A 15,864-nucleotide genomic window follows, 5' to 3' on the forward strand; every position below is an offset into this window, starting at 1 on the left:
AAATCCTTTCTGAAATCAGTTAGCAAATAATGTTTTATCATTATCAACATGTATCCTTGTACATGTGAGTCACTGTAAGTGTGCTCTGTGGTGGTATCTGAGTTCGGTGGGATAATGAAGGTGATTAAATGCCCACATTCACCAAAAGGAAGTGGTTAGACTGCCTTGATTGGGAAAAATAATTACTAAAAATTGAGGTTGTAATTTCTTTTGTGCTTTTCCCCCAGCCCGGTTGGAACCTAAATTGTTCATTAACCCATCTTTGGGGCTGAGTTCCGAGCACCTGTTATTCATATCACATGTGAATGTTATTCCAGCCTTTCTTTCACAAAAATATGTTCATTTCTCACAAAGTACTGAGTATCTATTTCTATTCAATTAGCCTCCTAGATAAGCTTCAAAAGACCAAAGTAACTCATTAATGCAACGTTTCCTCCACATGCCAGTAAGTTCTACAGGAACGTGAATAAGAGTGACAAATAGCAAACAGTATGTTTTAAAGGTTCTGGTGGGAGTTATTAGGAACCCAGTAATGCCATCATCCTTTAACATTTTTTTGTATATTTTGTAAATAATTCTGTCTAATCAGAAGCATGTAACAAAGCATGAAATCCAATCTTTTTTTATTGTTCCATGTTTTATTAGCCATACACAAAAAAGAATAGAATCAAAGCAAAGCACTACATAATGCTATTAAATTATAAATCATGGGAGGTCTTCTATAGGGTGTCAAGTAGTATGTGACTAAACTAAGAACTGGGGTCAAAAACAAAATACAAAAGAAGAAACTTGCGTATGTTTTCCAAAATTCCATTATGGAAGATGAGTTTCTCACCCAAGAACCCAAGTCACACGGTCCATACTGGTTTTTAATGACATCAAAATATGTATTGGACACTTTCTATGTATGATCTCATTTACTTCTCACAACAAACACTATGGGATTCCGTAATTTTTGTCATTTTTACTTGAAGACTTTAATGCTCAAAGAGGTCAAGCATTGCTTTGCCCCTGAGTAGGGAACAAAGTGAGTATGGCAATTGTGAACTTTCTGATCCCAAATCCCAGATGCTTAACTACTACCTTCATAGCGACCATGATCTTATAATGTGCTCTCCTGGTTTTTCAGGTAAAGACAATTAGGTATACAGCCAGCGTGTTGGGAGGATTCGATGGGCAAGACTATTTGATGGGTTGAATAATATGTAAAGCCTTAACAAATGTGTGTCCAACACTCAGGCATGTGTGAAAGAAGACCTACATCTTCCAAAGCAGTTACAGGTGTAACATATGCCTGCAAAAATATATGCTCCTTCTGGGTTTCTATCTGAAAATTAGAGAAGAAATCATTGGTTTCAATAAAAATTGTATTTTGAAATCCATGATATATTTAAAAGAAAAAAAGTAATCTAGGTAAATAATACATAATGTATTCATGCAAAGTAGAGTGTACACAAGAGCTTAAAGCTCAGAGAAAAAAACAGCATGTTTATCAAATGCCATCTCTGGACCACAGTCACGGCCACTGCCAATTCTCACCCTGACTTCCAGGAGTCACCCAGGTCCCATGCCACCCAAACCGGATACAGAGGAGAGTGTGCGTCCAGTAGGGCTGGGAGCAAGCAACACAGCTAGACCGTGGCAGAGAGGGAGGAGGTGAGAGGTCTTCCTTTATTCTCATTTCTCTTCTAACTGGTCTTTCCATATAGCACTTTTATCATTCCGATGCAGTATTCCAACATTTCAACCAAAATAACATGAAGCAAGAGGAGAAATGAAAACATAACAGTAATCAGAGTAAACAACAAAGAAAAAAAGGGGAGATAATGAATTCTATAATGTGACTCTTCAGACAATGACTGCTTAATCTATTACAGTATATGACGTGTGAAATTATGTTACAACCAACGTCCATATATTCAGTTATAAATGATCTGTACACATACATACGCACCCCATTTACTTAGTTTTAAAAAAGCATCCACACTACTATATATAAAATAAATAATCAACAAGAACCTACTGTATAGCACAGGGGACTCTACCCAATATTCTTGTAATAACTTATATGCGGAAAGAACCTGAAAGAGAATGGATGTATGTATATGTATAACTGAATCACTTTGCTGTACACCTGAAATTAACACAACATTGTAAATCGACTATAATATAAAATAAAAATTAAATTAAAAAAAGAAGCATCAATGTTAATATTGTTTAAAAGCACTTAAAGGCTTGAAAATATTCATACATGGGCTTTAGTCACTGATTGAGAAAGATTCTCTTCCAGACACCTAAAAGAATAAAATAAAATTTCAATTTTAACATGAAAATTAGCTAGTGTCATAAATTTATATTCCAACTTACCCAGTACCCCCATCCAAGCAAAAATTTCAGAAAAGGTCACTTTGTTTTTATTAACTGCACAACAGTATATTGTACTGATCCTTTCCTAATTAAGGCCCAAGTCTGTGAGTATTAGCTAGCAATACTATGTGTCCATATGATCTTGCAAATAATTTTTCCATTTATAAAACTTTAAAACTTGGACTTTAGCCTTATTAACATTCTGATTTAAACAACTGATCTAATTAGGTTATAATGTGTTCAAGTGCGTTCTCTATGTCTGTGAGTCTGTTTCTGTCATAGATAAGTTTGTTTGCATCATGTTTTAGATTCCACATATAAGTGATATCATATAGTACTTGTCATTGTCTGACTTACTTCACTTAGTATGATCATCTCTAGGTCCATCCATGTGGCTGCAAATGGCGTTATTTCATTCTTTTTCATGGCTAAGGACTATTTCATTGTATATATGTACCACATCTTCTTTATCCATTCATCTGTCGATGGGCATTTAGGTTGCTTCCATGTCCTGGCTATTGTGAAGAGTGCTGCTATGAACTTTGGGGTGCATGTATCTTTTTGAATTATAGTTTCTTCCGGATACATGCCCAGGAGTGGGATTGCTGGATCATATGGTGTTGAGTTTCCTAACTTTACTCCCCTAAAGGAGTAACCCTGAGGTGTAGGGAATTATATTTTGAAATAATCTTGACATTTATCTCACAGACAAGAAAAGTCATAAAGACAGCCCGAATCTCAGGTCCCTATGGTGAGTATCCAGCTCTTCCAAGTTCCAAAAATCTTTCTACAACCTGTTCGGAACAGGCAGCCCCGGTTAGGACGCGGAGGTTGATGGGACCAGGAAAAGTTTCTGTTCACAGAAGAAATGCCAAAGTGCTTTCTTTTCAAACTTTTGTGGGGGGGAATATGGCTCATAATATTTAACAAAAGAAGATATTATCTATTTTAATTGCATTCAGATCTCTTCCGTACTCCAATTTCATGCAAATGTAATTATGAAAGCACATTTTTAAAACAGACCAAATTAACAGACCTTTTTTTTTTGGCTGCACTGCGCAGCTTGCAGGATCCTAATTCCCCGACCAGGGATTGAACCCTCGTGCTTGGCAGTGAAAGCGCGAAGTCCCAACCACTGGACCACCAGGGAAGTCCCAACAGACCATTTTGTTTCATAAAAAATTCCAAACATTGTATTCTCTGACCGGAACAATCGCGTATTCCATATATGATTTGGCTGGTAAAAAATTACTAACACGTTACTCTTATAGAAAGGATGGACAACAAGGTCCTATTGTAGAGCACAGGGAACTATATTCAATGCCCTGGGATAAATCAGAATGGAAAAGAATATAAGAAAGAACATATGTATACATATAACTGAGTCACTTTGCTGTACAGCAGAAATTAACACAACATCGTACATCAATTCTACCTCAATTTTTAAAAACCATGTTACTCTTGAAGAACGTGGCAGCTTTCTTTATGAAATGTTATTTTTACATTTTGAGAATGGCTGACAGACTATGGTTATTTAGACATAGGTATTTTGGAGACATTTCTTGAATACGAAGTAACCCTATTACTTCAAGGAAAAAACTGAGAGTACTTTTTTCACTGATAAAACTCAGACTTTCAAGTGAACATTTGGATTTTAGAAAATCTGTATATTCCACTGAGAGTTGGACAGCTTCCCAGTATTTAAAGACTTCTGATGAGATCAGTGGTGATATTAGTGAGTATAAGTTTTGATATTTTTCAACATTTGGAACATTTGCCAAATTTGATGAACATATATTTTTCCAAATCACCAGTGTAAGATGTAATAAAATCATGCACAGGAAAAGGTGCATCTGAAGTGTAAAAAAGGTCAATGAATTTTAGTGCAATAGAGGACAAAATGTTCACAGATTTGGTTAAGGATTCCACATTTCAACTATGAAGAAGATATCACTTGTGGAATTTGGGTGTAGTATCAAAGAAAAAGATACATAATTATCTGAAAAAGCTACTGTAATACTGCTCTTTTCTTCTGCCTTCATATTCTGAAGACCATGTTTTTATTATTATTATTTTTAAATTTTATTTATGTTTGGCTGTGTTGGGTCTTCATTGCTGCGTGTGGGCTTTCTCTAGTTGAGGCGAGCAGGGGCCACTCTTCGTTGCGGTGCGCGGGCTTCTCATTGCGGTGGCTTCTCTTGTTGCAGAGCACGGGCTCTAGAGCACAGGCTCAGTAATTGTGACACACGGGCTCAGTAGTTGTGGCTCACGGGCTCTAGGATGCAGGCTCAGTAGTTGTGGCGCATGGGCTTAGTTTCTTCACGGCATGTGGGATCTTCCCGGACCAGGGCTCAAACCAGTGTCCCCTGCATTGGCAGGTGGATTCTTAACCACTGCGCCACCAGGGAAGTCCCATGTTTTTTATATACTTCAGCCAAAACAACATATCACTACAGACTGAATGCAGAAGGAGATGTGAGAATCCAGCTTTCTATTAAGCTAGACATTGAAAAGACTTCTGAAAATGTCACTTTTTATGGATTATTTTGTTTTGGAAAACAGCTATTTTCAATTTTCAATGTGTTATTTATAGTAATATACTTTAACAACTACAAATTAATATATTTATAAATAATACTTTTTTAGAACGGATATATATATATATAACTGATTCACTTTGCTGTACACCTGAAACTAACACAACATTGTAAATCAACTATACTCCAATAAAAATTTTAAAAATAATAATTTTTTTACTTTCTCAATTTTAATGTCGAATAAAATAAATACTAATAGATGTAATTCACATAAGCAAAAAGCTTTTAGAGCCTTATAATTTTTAAGAGAATAGCTGCTTTTCAGGGTCATAGGTCCTTTACTATCTACATATGTACATTTCTGGTATTATGCCACATTATTGTTTGACTGTTTAAAGAAATAACAACAAAGAACTGACATGGATGATTATAATTACCTAATCCTTGTTAGTTTGAAATATACATTTACTTGCCCAGCTGTATACTTCACTCCCCAGCCTCCCTTGCAGCTAAGTGTGGGTATGTGTCAAATTTCTGCCTAGTGAGCTGTAAGCAAAGTGTTTACATGGCACTTTCAGGAAATGTCCTGGAAAAAGAATATGTGTTTTCTCCCTTCCTCTGTACTGCTTCCTGGTAGTGATGGTTGACCTCTAGCAGTCATTTTGGAACATGAGGAGAAGAGACAGAGGAGAGTAAAACGGAAAGAACCAGGTCCTGGACAACTTTGTAGGGCCACTGTACCATCACTACCTCTGAATTTCTTTTACAAGAGAGAAATAAATGTCTTATTTAAACTACTGGCATTCTGCTTTTTCTATTAGATGCAGTCAAACCTAATCCAAAAAAATTAAAATTTTGATGGGAAAAAATGCTATATATAAACATTCTGGGTTTTCCAAATAGAATCTCAGGCCAATAAAAAATAAAAAAAAAAAGTTTGCTCCATTAGCAAAATCAAAACATACAAGAAAATAACTAACTGTTGTTCCACAACATAGGAAAAGACATACATTGCTCTAAGAATCCAGACTTTATTACTTTAAAGAACAACAGGGATATTTCACAAGAGCCTAAAACTACCCTTGGTCATTTGAGTAATAGTTCTTTCATGGTCAGGAGTAATCCAGATTTTTTTCCATGGATTCAAGGAAAGAATGATAATTTTTAAATTATGGAAAACGTATTACACATTCATCATTTTACCAGCATTAACCTCAAAGTATAAGTTTTACTTTATTGGGGTAAAGAGATAGGCTGCCCTTTTAATCAACTGACCAATGTACAAACAAGCTACGGTTAACTCCTCAGCTAATGAACAGGCATGATAAAAAAAAGTTGGTTGACAAAACATGAATAAATAAATGAGCACAAGCTCGGTAATGCTACCTGTAGTTTTTCAAAGTGTCAATCATATCCCTAGTCATCACTTAAAGAATGAATGTCTGCCAACGTTATCATCTAAAATATATTTACAGAGGTCAGGAGAGCTACATCTGTCCTCCTCTATGCAAAGAGGTGATGACATCAAGGGGGTATGTCACAAGCCTAAGTTTAGTTAGTGGATTTAAGCTGGTTTGGAGTTTTATCCACTAAGTACGATCTTCTGACCCCTCAGTTTTACAACTCTGCATTCTCTGAGCTGCACTGCACCTCTCCGTTTCTGAGTTAATCATTTGTTTGCCATTATCTGCCAAGAGTTCTTATCTCTTTTGCTGTCACTTTATAACAGGGTCCTCTTATCAACCTGCATAGAGTCATGTGATTAGTCCAAGCCTATCGAAAGTTTCCATTCCTCTGATTAGAAACCATCATGAAACTGGATACATTGTTTACAGCAGGTCACTAATGCTGGAAAAAGTACAGAGTCCAGGGAAATACTTGCTTGTAACTTTCTGGATTCTTGGATTTTTTTTTTGTTTTTTGCTTTTTCTTAACTTTCACTAAGGGTTACTGTAGTCTGATGTGTCCTCCCCAAGGCTACAAAATTTGACAAGCTGCACTTTTTCTTATGCTCAATGATTTCTGCTTTAAGCCAAAGGACTGCCTATAATTTCATTAACAATGTCTTCTAATTCGGATACTGGGGATTTACAAGAATCTCTAAAGCACGGACTTACACCTATTGGTAAGTAGGAGTTGCTCTTTTTATCATCTATTTATTATCCTGCTACTACACTAATACATGTAATTTAATCTCATCGATGTATTTACTATTATAAGTCACTGCTTTTCCAATTGTGTTTATTAAAAGCACATAAGTCCGCATATATATCACACATTTATCTTTCTTGAAGTTCAAAAAAGGCAAACGCATATTTCAAATATTCATTATATCCTCTGTTTTTGCATGTCATCCTATTAGCCTAAAACAGCCAGAAAACAAAATGTACAATATCTCACCGTCATCCCTAATATTTTCTGATAATTTTAAATGAGAAATAATAAACTAAAATTTGAACAACTTGAAACAAGTTAACCATATGGAGTCACCATTGATCAAACTTTAACAAGTGCTTTCACGTATCTGTGGAGTTTCAAGCCACATCACAGTATGTCTCATTCATTGCAGATATTGTAGAAAACTTTTGTTTTTCGAGCCAAAAACAAAAACAAACAAAAAAATACCATCATTAGTTAAGGATTAGAAGTTAAGGGTGACTGTTTTTCAAAATAATGAGCATGTCTTCTTTTCATAAACAGAGTAAGTAAACAAAGTTTATTTTCATTTTTAAAAAATAATGGCGAGTCACAAACGTTAACATTACAGCAAGAATACCTTTAATTAAACCTGAAAGTCAAGGACTAATGGGAAGTAATTCCCAGGGGTCTGTAATTATTAGTCTGTTGGAAATCTTGCCCTTCTTCCTTCCCACTAGTTTTTGAAGGACCTAAGCCCTTTCTTGTAGCACTTTCTTAGACTTTCGAAATGGAATTTCCCTGTAATTCGCAGAGGCCTGTCATCGGCGCTGAGTTCCAGCGCCGCTGGAACAAGAAGGAAAATCAAGGCTCCGGCTTTTCCTCTTTCTCCCTTGATAACCAGCTGACTCCACTGAACGCAGTGATTGCTTTTTTTATGGGCCAACTACACCCTAAAGTATATCAATTGAGGAAACGGTTACAAAAAAAATGTTCTGTACTTACGAAAAAGAAAACACCGGGAAGGCAGGCAGAGTGCAACAGAGAATCAATTGCTCTGCTGATAAAAAGAAAATACGGGCACAGAAGGAGCTGGAAGAGAACACAGAGCGATTGCAAATCTTTGCCCGGGGCGCAGCCGCCTGGGCGCGTGGGCGAAGGGTCCCTACAGGCAGCGGCCCCGCTGGGCCACCGCGCTGCTGGCGTCGGCGGCGCGCGGCAAGGGCGCGCTCGGGCCGGGGATGCGGGAGCGCGCGGGGAGAGGCGCGCTCGGGCCGGGGAGGCGGGGGCGCGCGGGGAGAGGCGCGCTCGGGCCGGGGAGGCGGGGGCGCGCGGCGAGTGCGCGCTCGGAGACTCACCCGCCCGCGGATGCGAATTCAGGGCGAGGGGATTCCCGAGACCACACACGAGGACCCCCACGGCGCGGCGCAGGCCCAGGGTGAAGGAATGCGGATGAGATGGTGGAGGAGCCTCTGTCGCGTTGCCTCGGCTACCGCGGAAGAAGCGTATTTTTCACCCGACGCCCGGCACTCAGCACCGCGCCGGGTCAGTCCCGGGCGTGAAGCTGGACCACCTGCAAGTCTGGGGTCCGCCGGGTCCGGAACGCCGGCAGCCGGCGGGGCGTCCGTCTAGCCCCGGAGGGATCGCTAGAGGCTGAGCCTCAAGAAGGCCCCGAAGGAGAAGCCCAGGGCCTCCGCGAGCCCACCCCCGACACCCGAAACCTGTGCGGGCACTTCCGGGCGCCAGATCCTGGGGTGACAAAATAACAGTGAATTTTCCGGTTAAAAAAACCCCTCTTTCCGGATCTCATTCGCAGCCACCGCCCCCTCCCGGCCCAGGCACGCTCTCTCCCCCCGTCCCCGGGTTTGCAGCCCCACGGTTTGTTGTGAGGTGTCCCTATTTTGAACATCTTGGTTACCCAGAGGCGGCTGCTGGCACTGAGGGTCGGTCTGTTCCACAGTGTAGCCTCCCGGGAGTGCTGGGGGCCATTCCCGGGGTTCTTGGCTAGACCGTCACCCGGAGGGACAGTGGAGCCATCAGGTCCTCCAGTGGGTCCCTGAAGGCCAGTTGCCTCTTGGATGGGGTCTGACCGCCCCAGGCAGGCCCAGTGAGGAGAACCCACGGGTGCAGCTCGGAGGGTCTGAGGTCCCGGTGGCTTTGATGGCAAGTTGCACGTTGGGATGGAGTGGGGAGAGGTTCCCAAAACTAAGCCCAGTGTATGTACAGCTCAGTCAGGGTTTGAATTCTACGTCAGCTCATTTGTGTTCTTCTGGGAAATGTGCCTCTGTTTATCTAAAAAGCTGTCTCTATGGGCCCTAGAGACATGGCATGACATTTTTCTTTTATGCACACTGGTGGTTCCATGAAAATTGCATATAGACGTCTGTGCTCATATGGAAAAGTGAAAATAAGATGCCGTTGTTCCTTCTGCCTACCTGCAAGATAATCTGTGCGGTGTAAGAGCAGCTGACTTGGGTTATAACCAGATCGTTCCCCTAAAGTTAACTAGCTCTGGGATGCTGTCCAGATTCTTGGTTTCTGGCTTAGGCTTTTTTCTTTCTCACAAATGGGGTGATTTTACTGAATGATACGCAGTACGACTTTGAGAGAGAGAATAAAGTACCTGTCTATGTCAGCAAAAGAGCCAAATCTGTGCGGTAGGAAACATGTCATGTAACGAGTATTTACTGACCCTCTTGCAATGTGCTCAACGTTATGTTTGATTTGTATTAAATTTATGTAATTCTTCGATTTAAGTGCATTTTTGAAGAATATTATACAGTCCATATAATGTTGCATCCTGACCACAGGAAGTTCTGTCTGTGTAGTTAGGGGTACGTAATACACAGTGCACATGCTGTCTTGAGACTGTGATATAAACGTTGCTATCTGGTCCCCTTAGCACTCTCGGTGTCTGATTTGATTCCATTGATAACCTCCAGTAAGCTCTGTGCCCTTAAGATCTCTGGAAGTCAACGTCACACAGTGGAAAGTGAGAAAGCCTGTTATGTCGCCCTAACCTCTAGCCAGCTTTATTTGCAGTGCTGTTTAGAACACCAGTCACCCAAGCCCCATGGTCTGATTCTTGCTGCTGGGCTTAGGCAGCCAGTTCCCTCCAGGAAGCTAAGCCTTGGAGCCTTGTCTCCTTCCCGGCTCCTGCCCACTTCCAAAACAATGCTTCTCAGATTCTCTTTGCTGGCCTGGATCCTCAATTGTGATGGGACTTGAAGAATTTCTTTAATGCCTCTTTTAATAAACCAAGAGAGATGTATGGCTAAAACCAGAACAGAGGCTTGGGAATGCTTTTTTTCTTTACTTGACCCCTCCACGCAGACACAATGTCTAGGGTTATCTTGGATTCAGCCTTGAACTTGAGCTGAGCTAGAGAGGGGCTCTGGAACAGTCTCCCGCCAGTTTTCCCAACCTCCCCAAACACCTCCAGGGATGCCCTATGCAGGGCAAGAGTCAGACGTCTTACTCCCCAAGTCCAGAACCTACCTCAGGATAAAGCTACTTATTTGAGGGTATGTCTTCACTCTTCACCTTGCTGGAACAACTTCTCTGAGAAACCCACTTGGCTTCAAGGAACTTCAGGAGTTTGGGGGGCATTGTGTGTGGGAAGGGCCTGGGGAAGAGCTGAAATATGACCGGTGTATGAGAGATTGAGCCTGGGGAAACATGTGGACTGAAATTGACCAGACCGATCAATAAAGGCTGCCTCTTTCTCAGTCTTTGAGGAAGCTCTGTTATGTGTGTTTTTGTGTGACTGACAAGTAAGAAAAGATATACTTTACTTTTAAACCTCAAATAAGCTGAATATCTGCGGGTAATGTGATTGAGTCCTGAGGACTGTGTCGAACACTGCAAGATGGTGGTGTTGGCAAGAACCTCCCACTGGAAGGATCTATTTTTAATGGTCCTTAGAATGGCTAGTGATTCCCTTCCTAGTTGTTTTCCTTACAGAGGATGGTTTGGGGGAAATTAGGGAGCAAGAGAAAAAGATAAAAGAACTGATATTAATAACAGTGTGGTGGGCTGCTCTCCTGACACGATCACCTGTGTATAAAGTTTATTTTGTTTGAAAAAAGTTTTCTTTGTTAGCCTTACTTTACTGATGAAGAAAAAAAAAATGGACTCAGAAAGGTCAAGTGATTTACCCAAGGTCACTCAGTTTGTCAGAAGAGTGGGCTGTAAATGGAAATCATGGATGTGACTCTGAAATCCATGCTTTTTCCTCAAGGTAGTATCTTTTTGCCCTTGTTGATATAAAGAAAGTATGATTACAGACAATGTTTGTCTACTCAGACTTTCTTCCGAAAGGCATTTTGGGCTTAAGTAAGACATTTGTCAATCGCTCTGTATCTTCCTCTTCAATCCGCAGTGGAAACCCCGAAGAATTTGGAAGGGTGGGCTGGGGCTTGGCGTATGGGTGGGGTGGAGCCATCTGGAGCCCTGAGAGCTGAGCAGAGATGGGGGGGGGGGCGGGGAGGCACTTCTGGTCTCTGACTCCGGAATTTCCTGAAAGGATCTCTGGAGTTTGACGTTGAGCTTGCAGTTCTGTGGCTTATGGTAGCAACTCGCGGGGCTCCTGAGTGGATGAAAAGGAAATTCACTGCATCCACTTGTTATAGAGTCAGTGATATGAGGACGGCAGGGAAATCACTCAAAATGAGTGAGTTTGGAGAGGAATCTTTATTCCTAAGAAACGAGTAAAGATCTCCTGGGGGGAGGGCATAGGGAAAGAGATAGTTTAAGTACCCCCTCCCCCGCCCTTTTTAAGCACTTTTGACAAAGCCGGGTGTGTCTCCTGCAGGGAGATGCTGGTCCCACGCCCGGCGCTAAGGTTTTTCACAGTTAATGCTGCTGAGGCTTGCTCTGGACGTCCGCAGCCTCAGGGCCCCAAAGCTCCGCCGCCTCCAGCGGTGTCTATAGGATTGGAAAGAAAACTGCTCGGAACCCGCCACCAGGTCCCCGAAGCGACGCCCCACAGTGCCCAGACAAGAAACCCTGGGGGAAAGCGAAAGAATTCGTCCCCAAGGCTCGGCGCACGCTGGCCACCATCTCTTAACCACGAAAGTTGTCTGCAAGTTGGAAAAGGCGCTGACACCCTCCGAAAAGCGCGATCCGCGGCATCTCGGGGCCCCTAACGCTCTCCCTACGCCCGCGCGGCAAGTCCCAGGGGGACGAGACCACCCCGAGTGCCGCCTTTCCAAACCCACTCTTTCTTTGTTGTCCAAGAGGGACCTGAATTGCTCGACGGCCGCAGTTCTGCGGGTCCGGCACTCTTTGATCTTAAGAACCAGAACACCCTGCGCGGGGGCTTCCCTAAGGCAGGAAGCTCCCGATGGTCCGTCCCCGCGCGGCCACAGCCGGGGATTCGGAAGCTGAGCGGCACGTCGTCCCTTCCCTCATGAAGCTTCCAGTCTGGCCAGATTCAATGGGATGTCAGCCTAGAATCACCTAGTGCTCAGATCTGAGTTCCCGGTCCAGGTTGAGGCGCGGGAGGGGCTATGGGGAGTGGAGTGGCCGTGTGAGCGTTCAGCAGGTTTCACCCAGGGCTTGGTGGCCTGCAGGCGCCAGCGTCGTCCTCGAGAACGTCACTCAGTGTTCTGGTTTGTCCCGAGAATGGACAGGGGTGGTTCCGAGAGTGGGGTCTCCAGTGTTGAGCTGGAGCTGACTCACATCTCCATTTCAATTACAGAGAGGAAGAGCTAGATTAGATTGGACCACCTACCCAAGGTTATTTCCCAGCCGGCTCCTTTCTCCAGACCGGATCTCCCCATTCACCTCGAAGGGCACCGGCTCGACCAAGGTGGGACGCGCCTAGACCCCTGGGCAGGGGCAACTCGCCCCAAAGAAAATGAAGTCTAAGAAGTTCTACAGGGAAGCCTTATTACCGAGAGCTGTAGATTCCGATAATACAGGCCAAAGTCTCCAAAAACCTGACCTGTCCTTCAGGGAAAGGATGCGAGTTTGTTTGGAGGGGTGTGGAGGAGTCTTGATTACCCAGATAACTGCGGCACCTTGCGTTTTCCTCGCTGGTAAAGACGGGGCCCTGATATACTAAGATACCCCCATAGTGACTGTCAATCAGTCGCCATTGGCTGGGCGCCCCCTACCAGGCATCTTTCTAGGGGTAGAAGGTCTAGACTGGCCGCAGTTTTTCCTCCTGGACTACAGGCTGTTTACTCAGGCAGCAGAAAGGGATTTTTTTTTTTTTTTTAACATGACACGACTTCTCACCTATTCCAGTTTATTTTCTGCAAGCTTCAGCCAATTCGATGCTCTTTGTTAATTTATATGTCTGCACTAAAATTTAACCTCTCTTAAAAAAAAAAAAAGTGCTTCGAACGCGGGGGTGGAGCGCCTAGAAGCGGGGGTGGGGTGGGGTGGGTAGCCCAGCACCACCCCCCTTCCCGGCTCCAGCTCAGGAGCGGAACTCTGGAGTTCTAGCTGAACTTAATTTTCAGAGGAAAGCAAAAGTGGCTTCTGATGGGCTTTTCGAGTGGGAGGGGCGGAGAACTTAGGCAGAACCCGAGCTTCCGTAGACTGATAAACTTGTTTCTCTTTCCCCTCGGGCTATCCCGGCCTGGTTGTGGAGAATTTCGGGGGGGGGGGGTGGAAATCTAGGTTTCTTCTGCGGCTAAAGAGTAGGCACGTGCTACGAGAAAAGTATTCTGGTTTCTCGAAAGCACCAAAAAGTAGGAATGGAGGAGGTGTTAGACATTGTTTCCAAGGAGGTAGGTTTGCAAGTTTCGTGCGGGGTTGGAGACATTGTTTCCAAGGATGTAGGTTTGCAAGTTTCGTGGGGGTTGGGCGGGTCGTGCTGGGTCGTGGGAGGCTTCTCCCACCCAGGCGGGCGGGAGACGTAGGTCTTCCACGCTGTTCTTCCGGGGACCCGTGTCTGCCGAGCCCAGGAAACTTGAACCAGTCCTGAAAATCATTCCCTCTTTGCACGCGGGAAGCGCGCGGGGCCGCCCGACACTTCTCAGGTCAGGTCAAGGGCAGGCTGTGCCCGGCGCGCGCTCGGGAACGCGGCGCGGAGCCACGGGAAGGCGGCGGCGGGAGAGCAAGGCAGTCGCATCCTCGCGGGCGGGGAGCGCGAGACGCCCTCCGCTCCTGCCCGCGGGTGGACGGGGCGCACGGCCCCGTGGCGCTGAGTCTGGATAAAATATGCCGGGACTGCGCTTCTCGGGCTCATCAAGGCTGCGGGAGCCTCCCCGAGGCATCATCCTTTGTAATTGCAACCGTCAATCAACGCTCGAAGACACAGTCAGAACCGGGAAGGACGACCCTGGAGACCAGCCCCGTAGGAAAGGAGGTGGAGGAGCGGGGGAAGTGGGGGAAAAGGGGTGCGAAGTTTGCCAGGAGTTGGCAGGGGAGCGGGGAGCGAGTTGAGAACGCGCGGGGTGGCTCAAGCCGGAGCTGTCTCACCCGGCCTCGCGTCCCCACCAGTTAGTTAAATGCCCCGCAGCCGGGGTGGATTCCTAAGTGCGCTCCCACTAAGAGGCAGTAGGTGAGACTTCCCCGGAGGAGGGTGGGAGGCGTCGGCCCGCCTGCCGGGTCTTTATCATTCCAAGGCGGTGGGTGTATCTCTCCGTGAACGCAGACCACCGCGAGCCAAGACGTTTAGACCACACAGGCCCAGTCCCCCATCCCCATCTCAGGTGCCTCCCCTCCTGGCGTCCGCTTCGCCCTCCCGCCTCGCGCGGAGGCTTCTGCCACCTGGAACCATCCCTAGGTAACCGACCCGGCACCGCGGGAGGGCTCGGGCACCTCCTCCCCCAGCGCTCCTTCCGCGAGGGTGTTCTGGGAGACGCCCAGGCCCACCCCAGGTCACGGGGCAAACAGGTCCCGGGCTCCAGTGGGGACTCCCAGCCCAGCGGAATTGAAGGGGCAAAGGACCAGAGTAAGTGCTGGGGGGGGGGGGCGAGGATGGGGGAAGGATGCACTTGGAGGGCGGTAAGGAGCGCGAGGTCGGAAGCCGAGGCCTTCCCCCCCCCCCGCCTCTGCGTCTGCTCCCCTAAACCCCACGCAGAGCGCCCGGGGTAAAAAGGTGACTGTACTCTCCGGTCTCTCCCGCGGGAGATTTCCCGCCTTGTCCACCGAAGACGGGGTTTCGACGTCCCCCGCGGGGACCTGGATAGGTCTGGGGCCCTCGGGAGCTCCTCCGTTCCTGGAGCTGGAGGCCTGGGACACTGGGGGCTTGGGGTTCCTTTGGTTCTCGGAAAGGGAAGTTTTCTCTCGGCTTGAGACCTCGTGCGCTTTCGGTGCCCGTTGGGCTCGCAGCTGACTAAGCAGAGCCGTCAGCCTGGAGTACAGCTTCAACTGTGGATTCTCTTAAGGGAGGATTTTTAAAACCTTGACCCCAGCCCCTATTCTCCCGCCATCGCCGCTCGCTTTTGTGAGGAGACAAATGGATGCCAGCTGGCCCTTTGTCACCGTCGCTCCAGGTCTTTGGGGGTGTGATGGGAGGGCAGACTGGCCTAGACGGGAAGAGGCGTCAGGTGTGGCCTAAACAGGTCCCTTCTGGGGCTGAGGCTGGGCCCTGAACATGAACACAAAGTTTGCCTCCAGCCAGGTCAGGCTCAGCCGCCAAGTCCCGGCAAAGATTTAGGCCACACTACAAGTCCCTGGTGCTGTCAGACCCTCTGTCCACTTCTTTCAGCTCTCCTAACCTCCTCCTCCCGTTCCAGCAACCAGAGGGCCTTCCCTCCCACAGAGCTCCAGCCTGGTGTTGGGAAGGCGTTGCAAAAGTGCCCCCCCTATGCTGTTTGGTTGCTGTGGGATGGAGGTGCTCTTAAATTAAGGCTTTGTAATAAAC

At 45.6% G+C, this 15,864-nt stretch overlaps 1 protein-coding gene across 2 annotated transcripts in view; it reads left to right on the top strand.

The window, feature by feature from the left end:
- The first annotated feature begins 6,746 nt into the window (after positions 1-6,746).
- Positions 6,747-15,864, top strand: part of NR5A2 (nuclear receptor subfamily 5 group A member 2) — a 128,128-nt gene continuing 119,010 nt past the window's right edge. Inside the window, exons 1-2 of one of the 2 annotated variants that reach the window (XM_036829345.1) lie at positions 6,763-7,029; positions 12,742-12,852. Coding sequence is in view for 1 of the 2 variants with exons in the window: in XM_036829337.1 (XP_036685232.1) it covers positions 6,966-7,029 (64 nt within the window). In the remaining variant the exon portion in view is untranslated. Of the gene's footprint in view, positions 7,030-12,741; positions 12,853-15,864 lie in introns of both variants that reach the window. The other variant, XM_036829337.1, reaches the window with a different exon arrangement.

Source organism: Balaenoptera musculus, chromosome 1 (genome assembly GCF_009873245.2).
Source record: "Balaenoptera musculus isolate JJ_BM4_2016_0621 chromosome 1, mBalMus1.pri.v3, whole genome shotgun sequence".
NCBI lineage: Eukaryota > Metazoa > Chordata > Mammalia > Artiodactyla > Balaenopteridae > Balaenoptera > Balaenoptera musculus.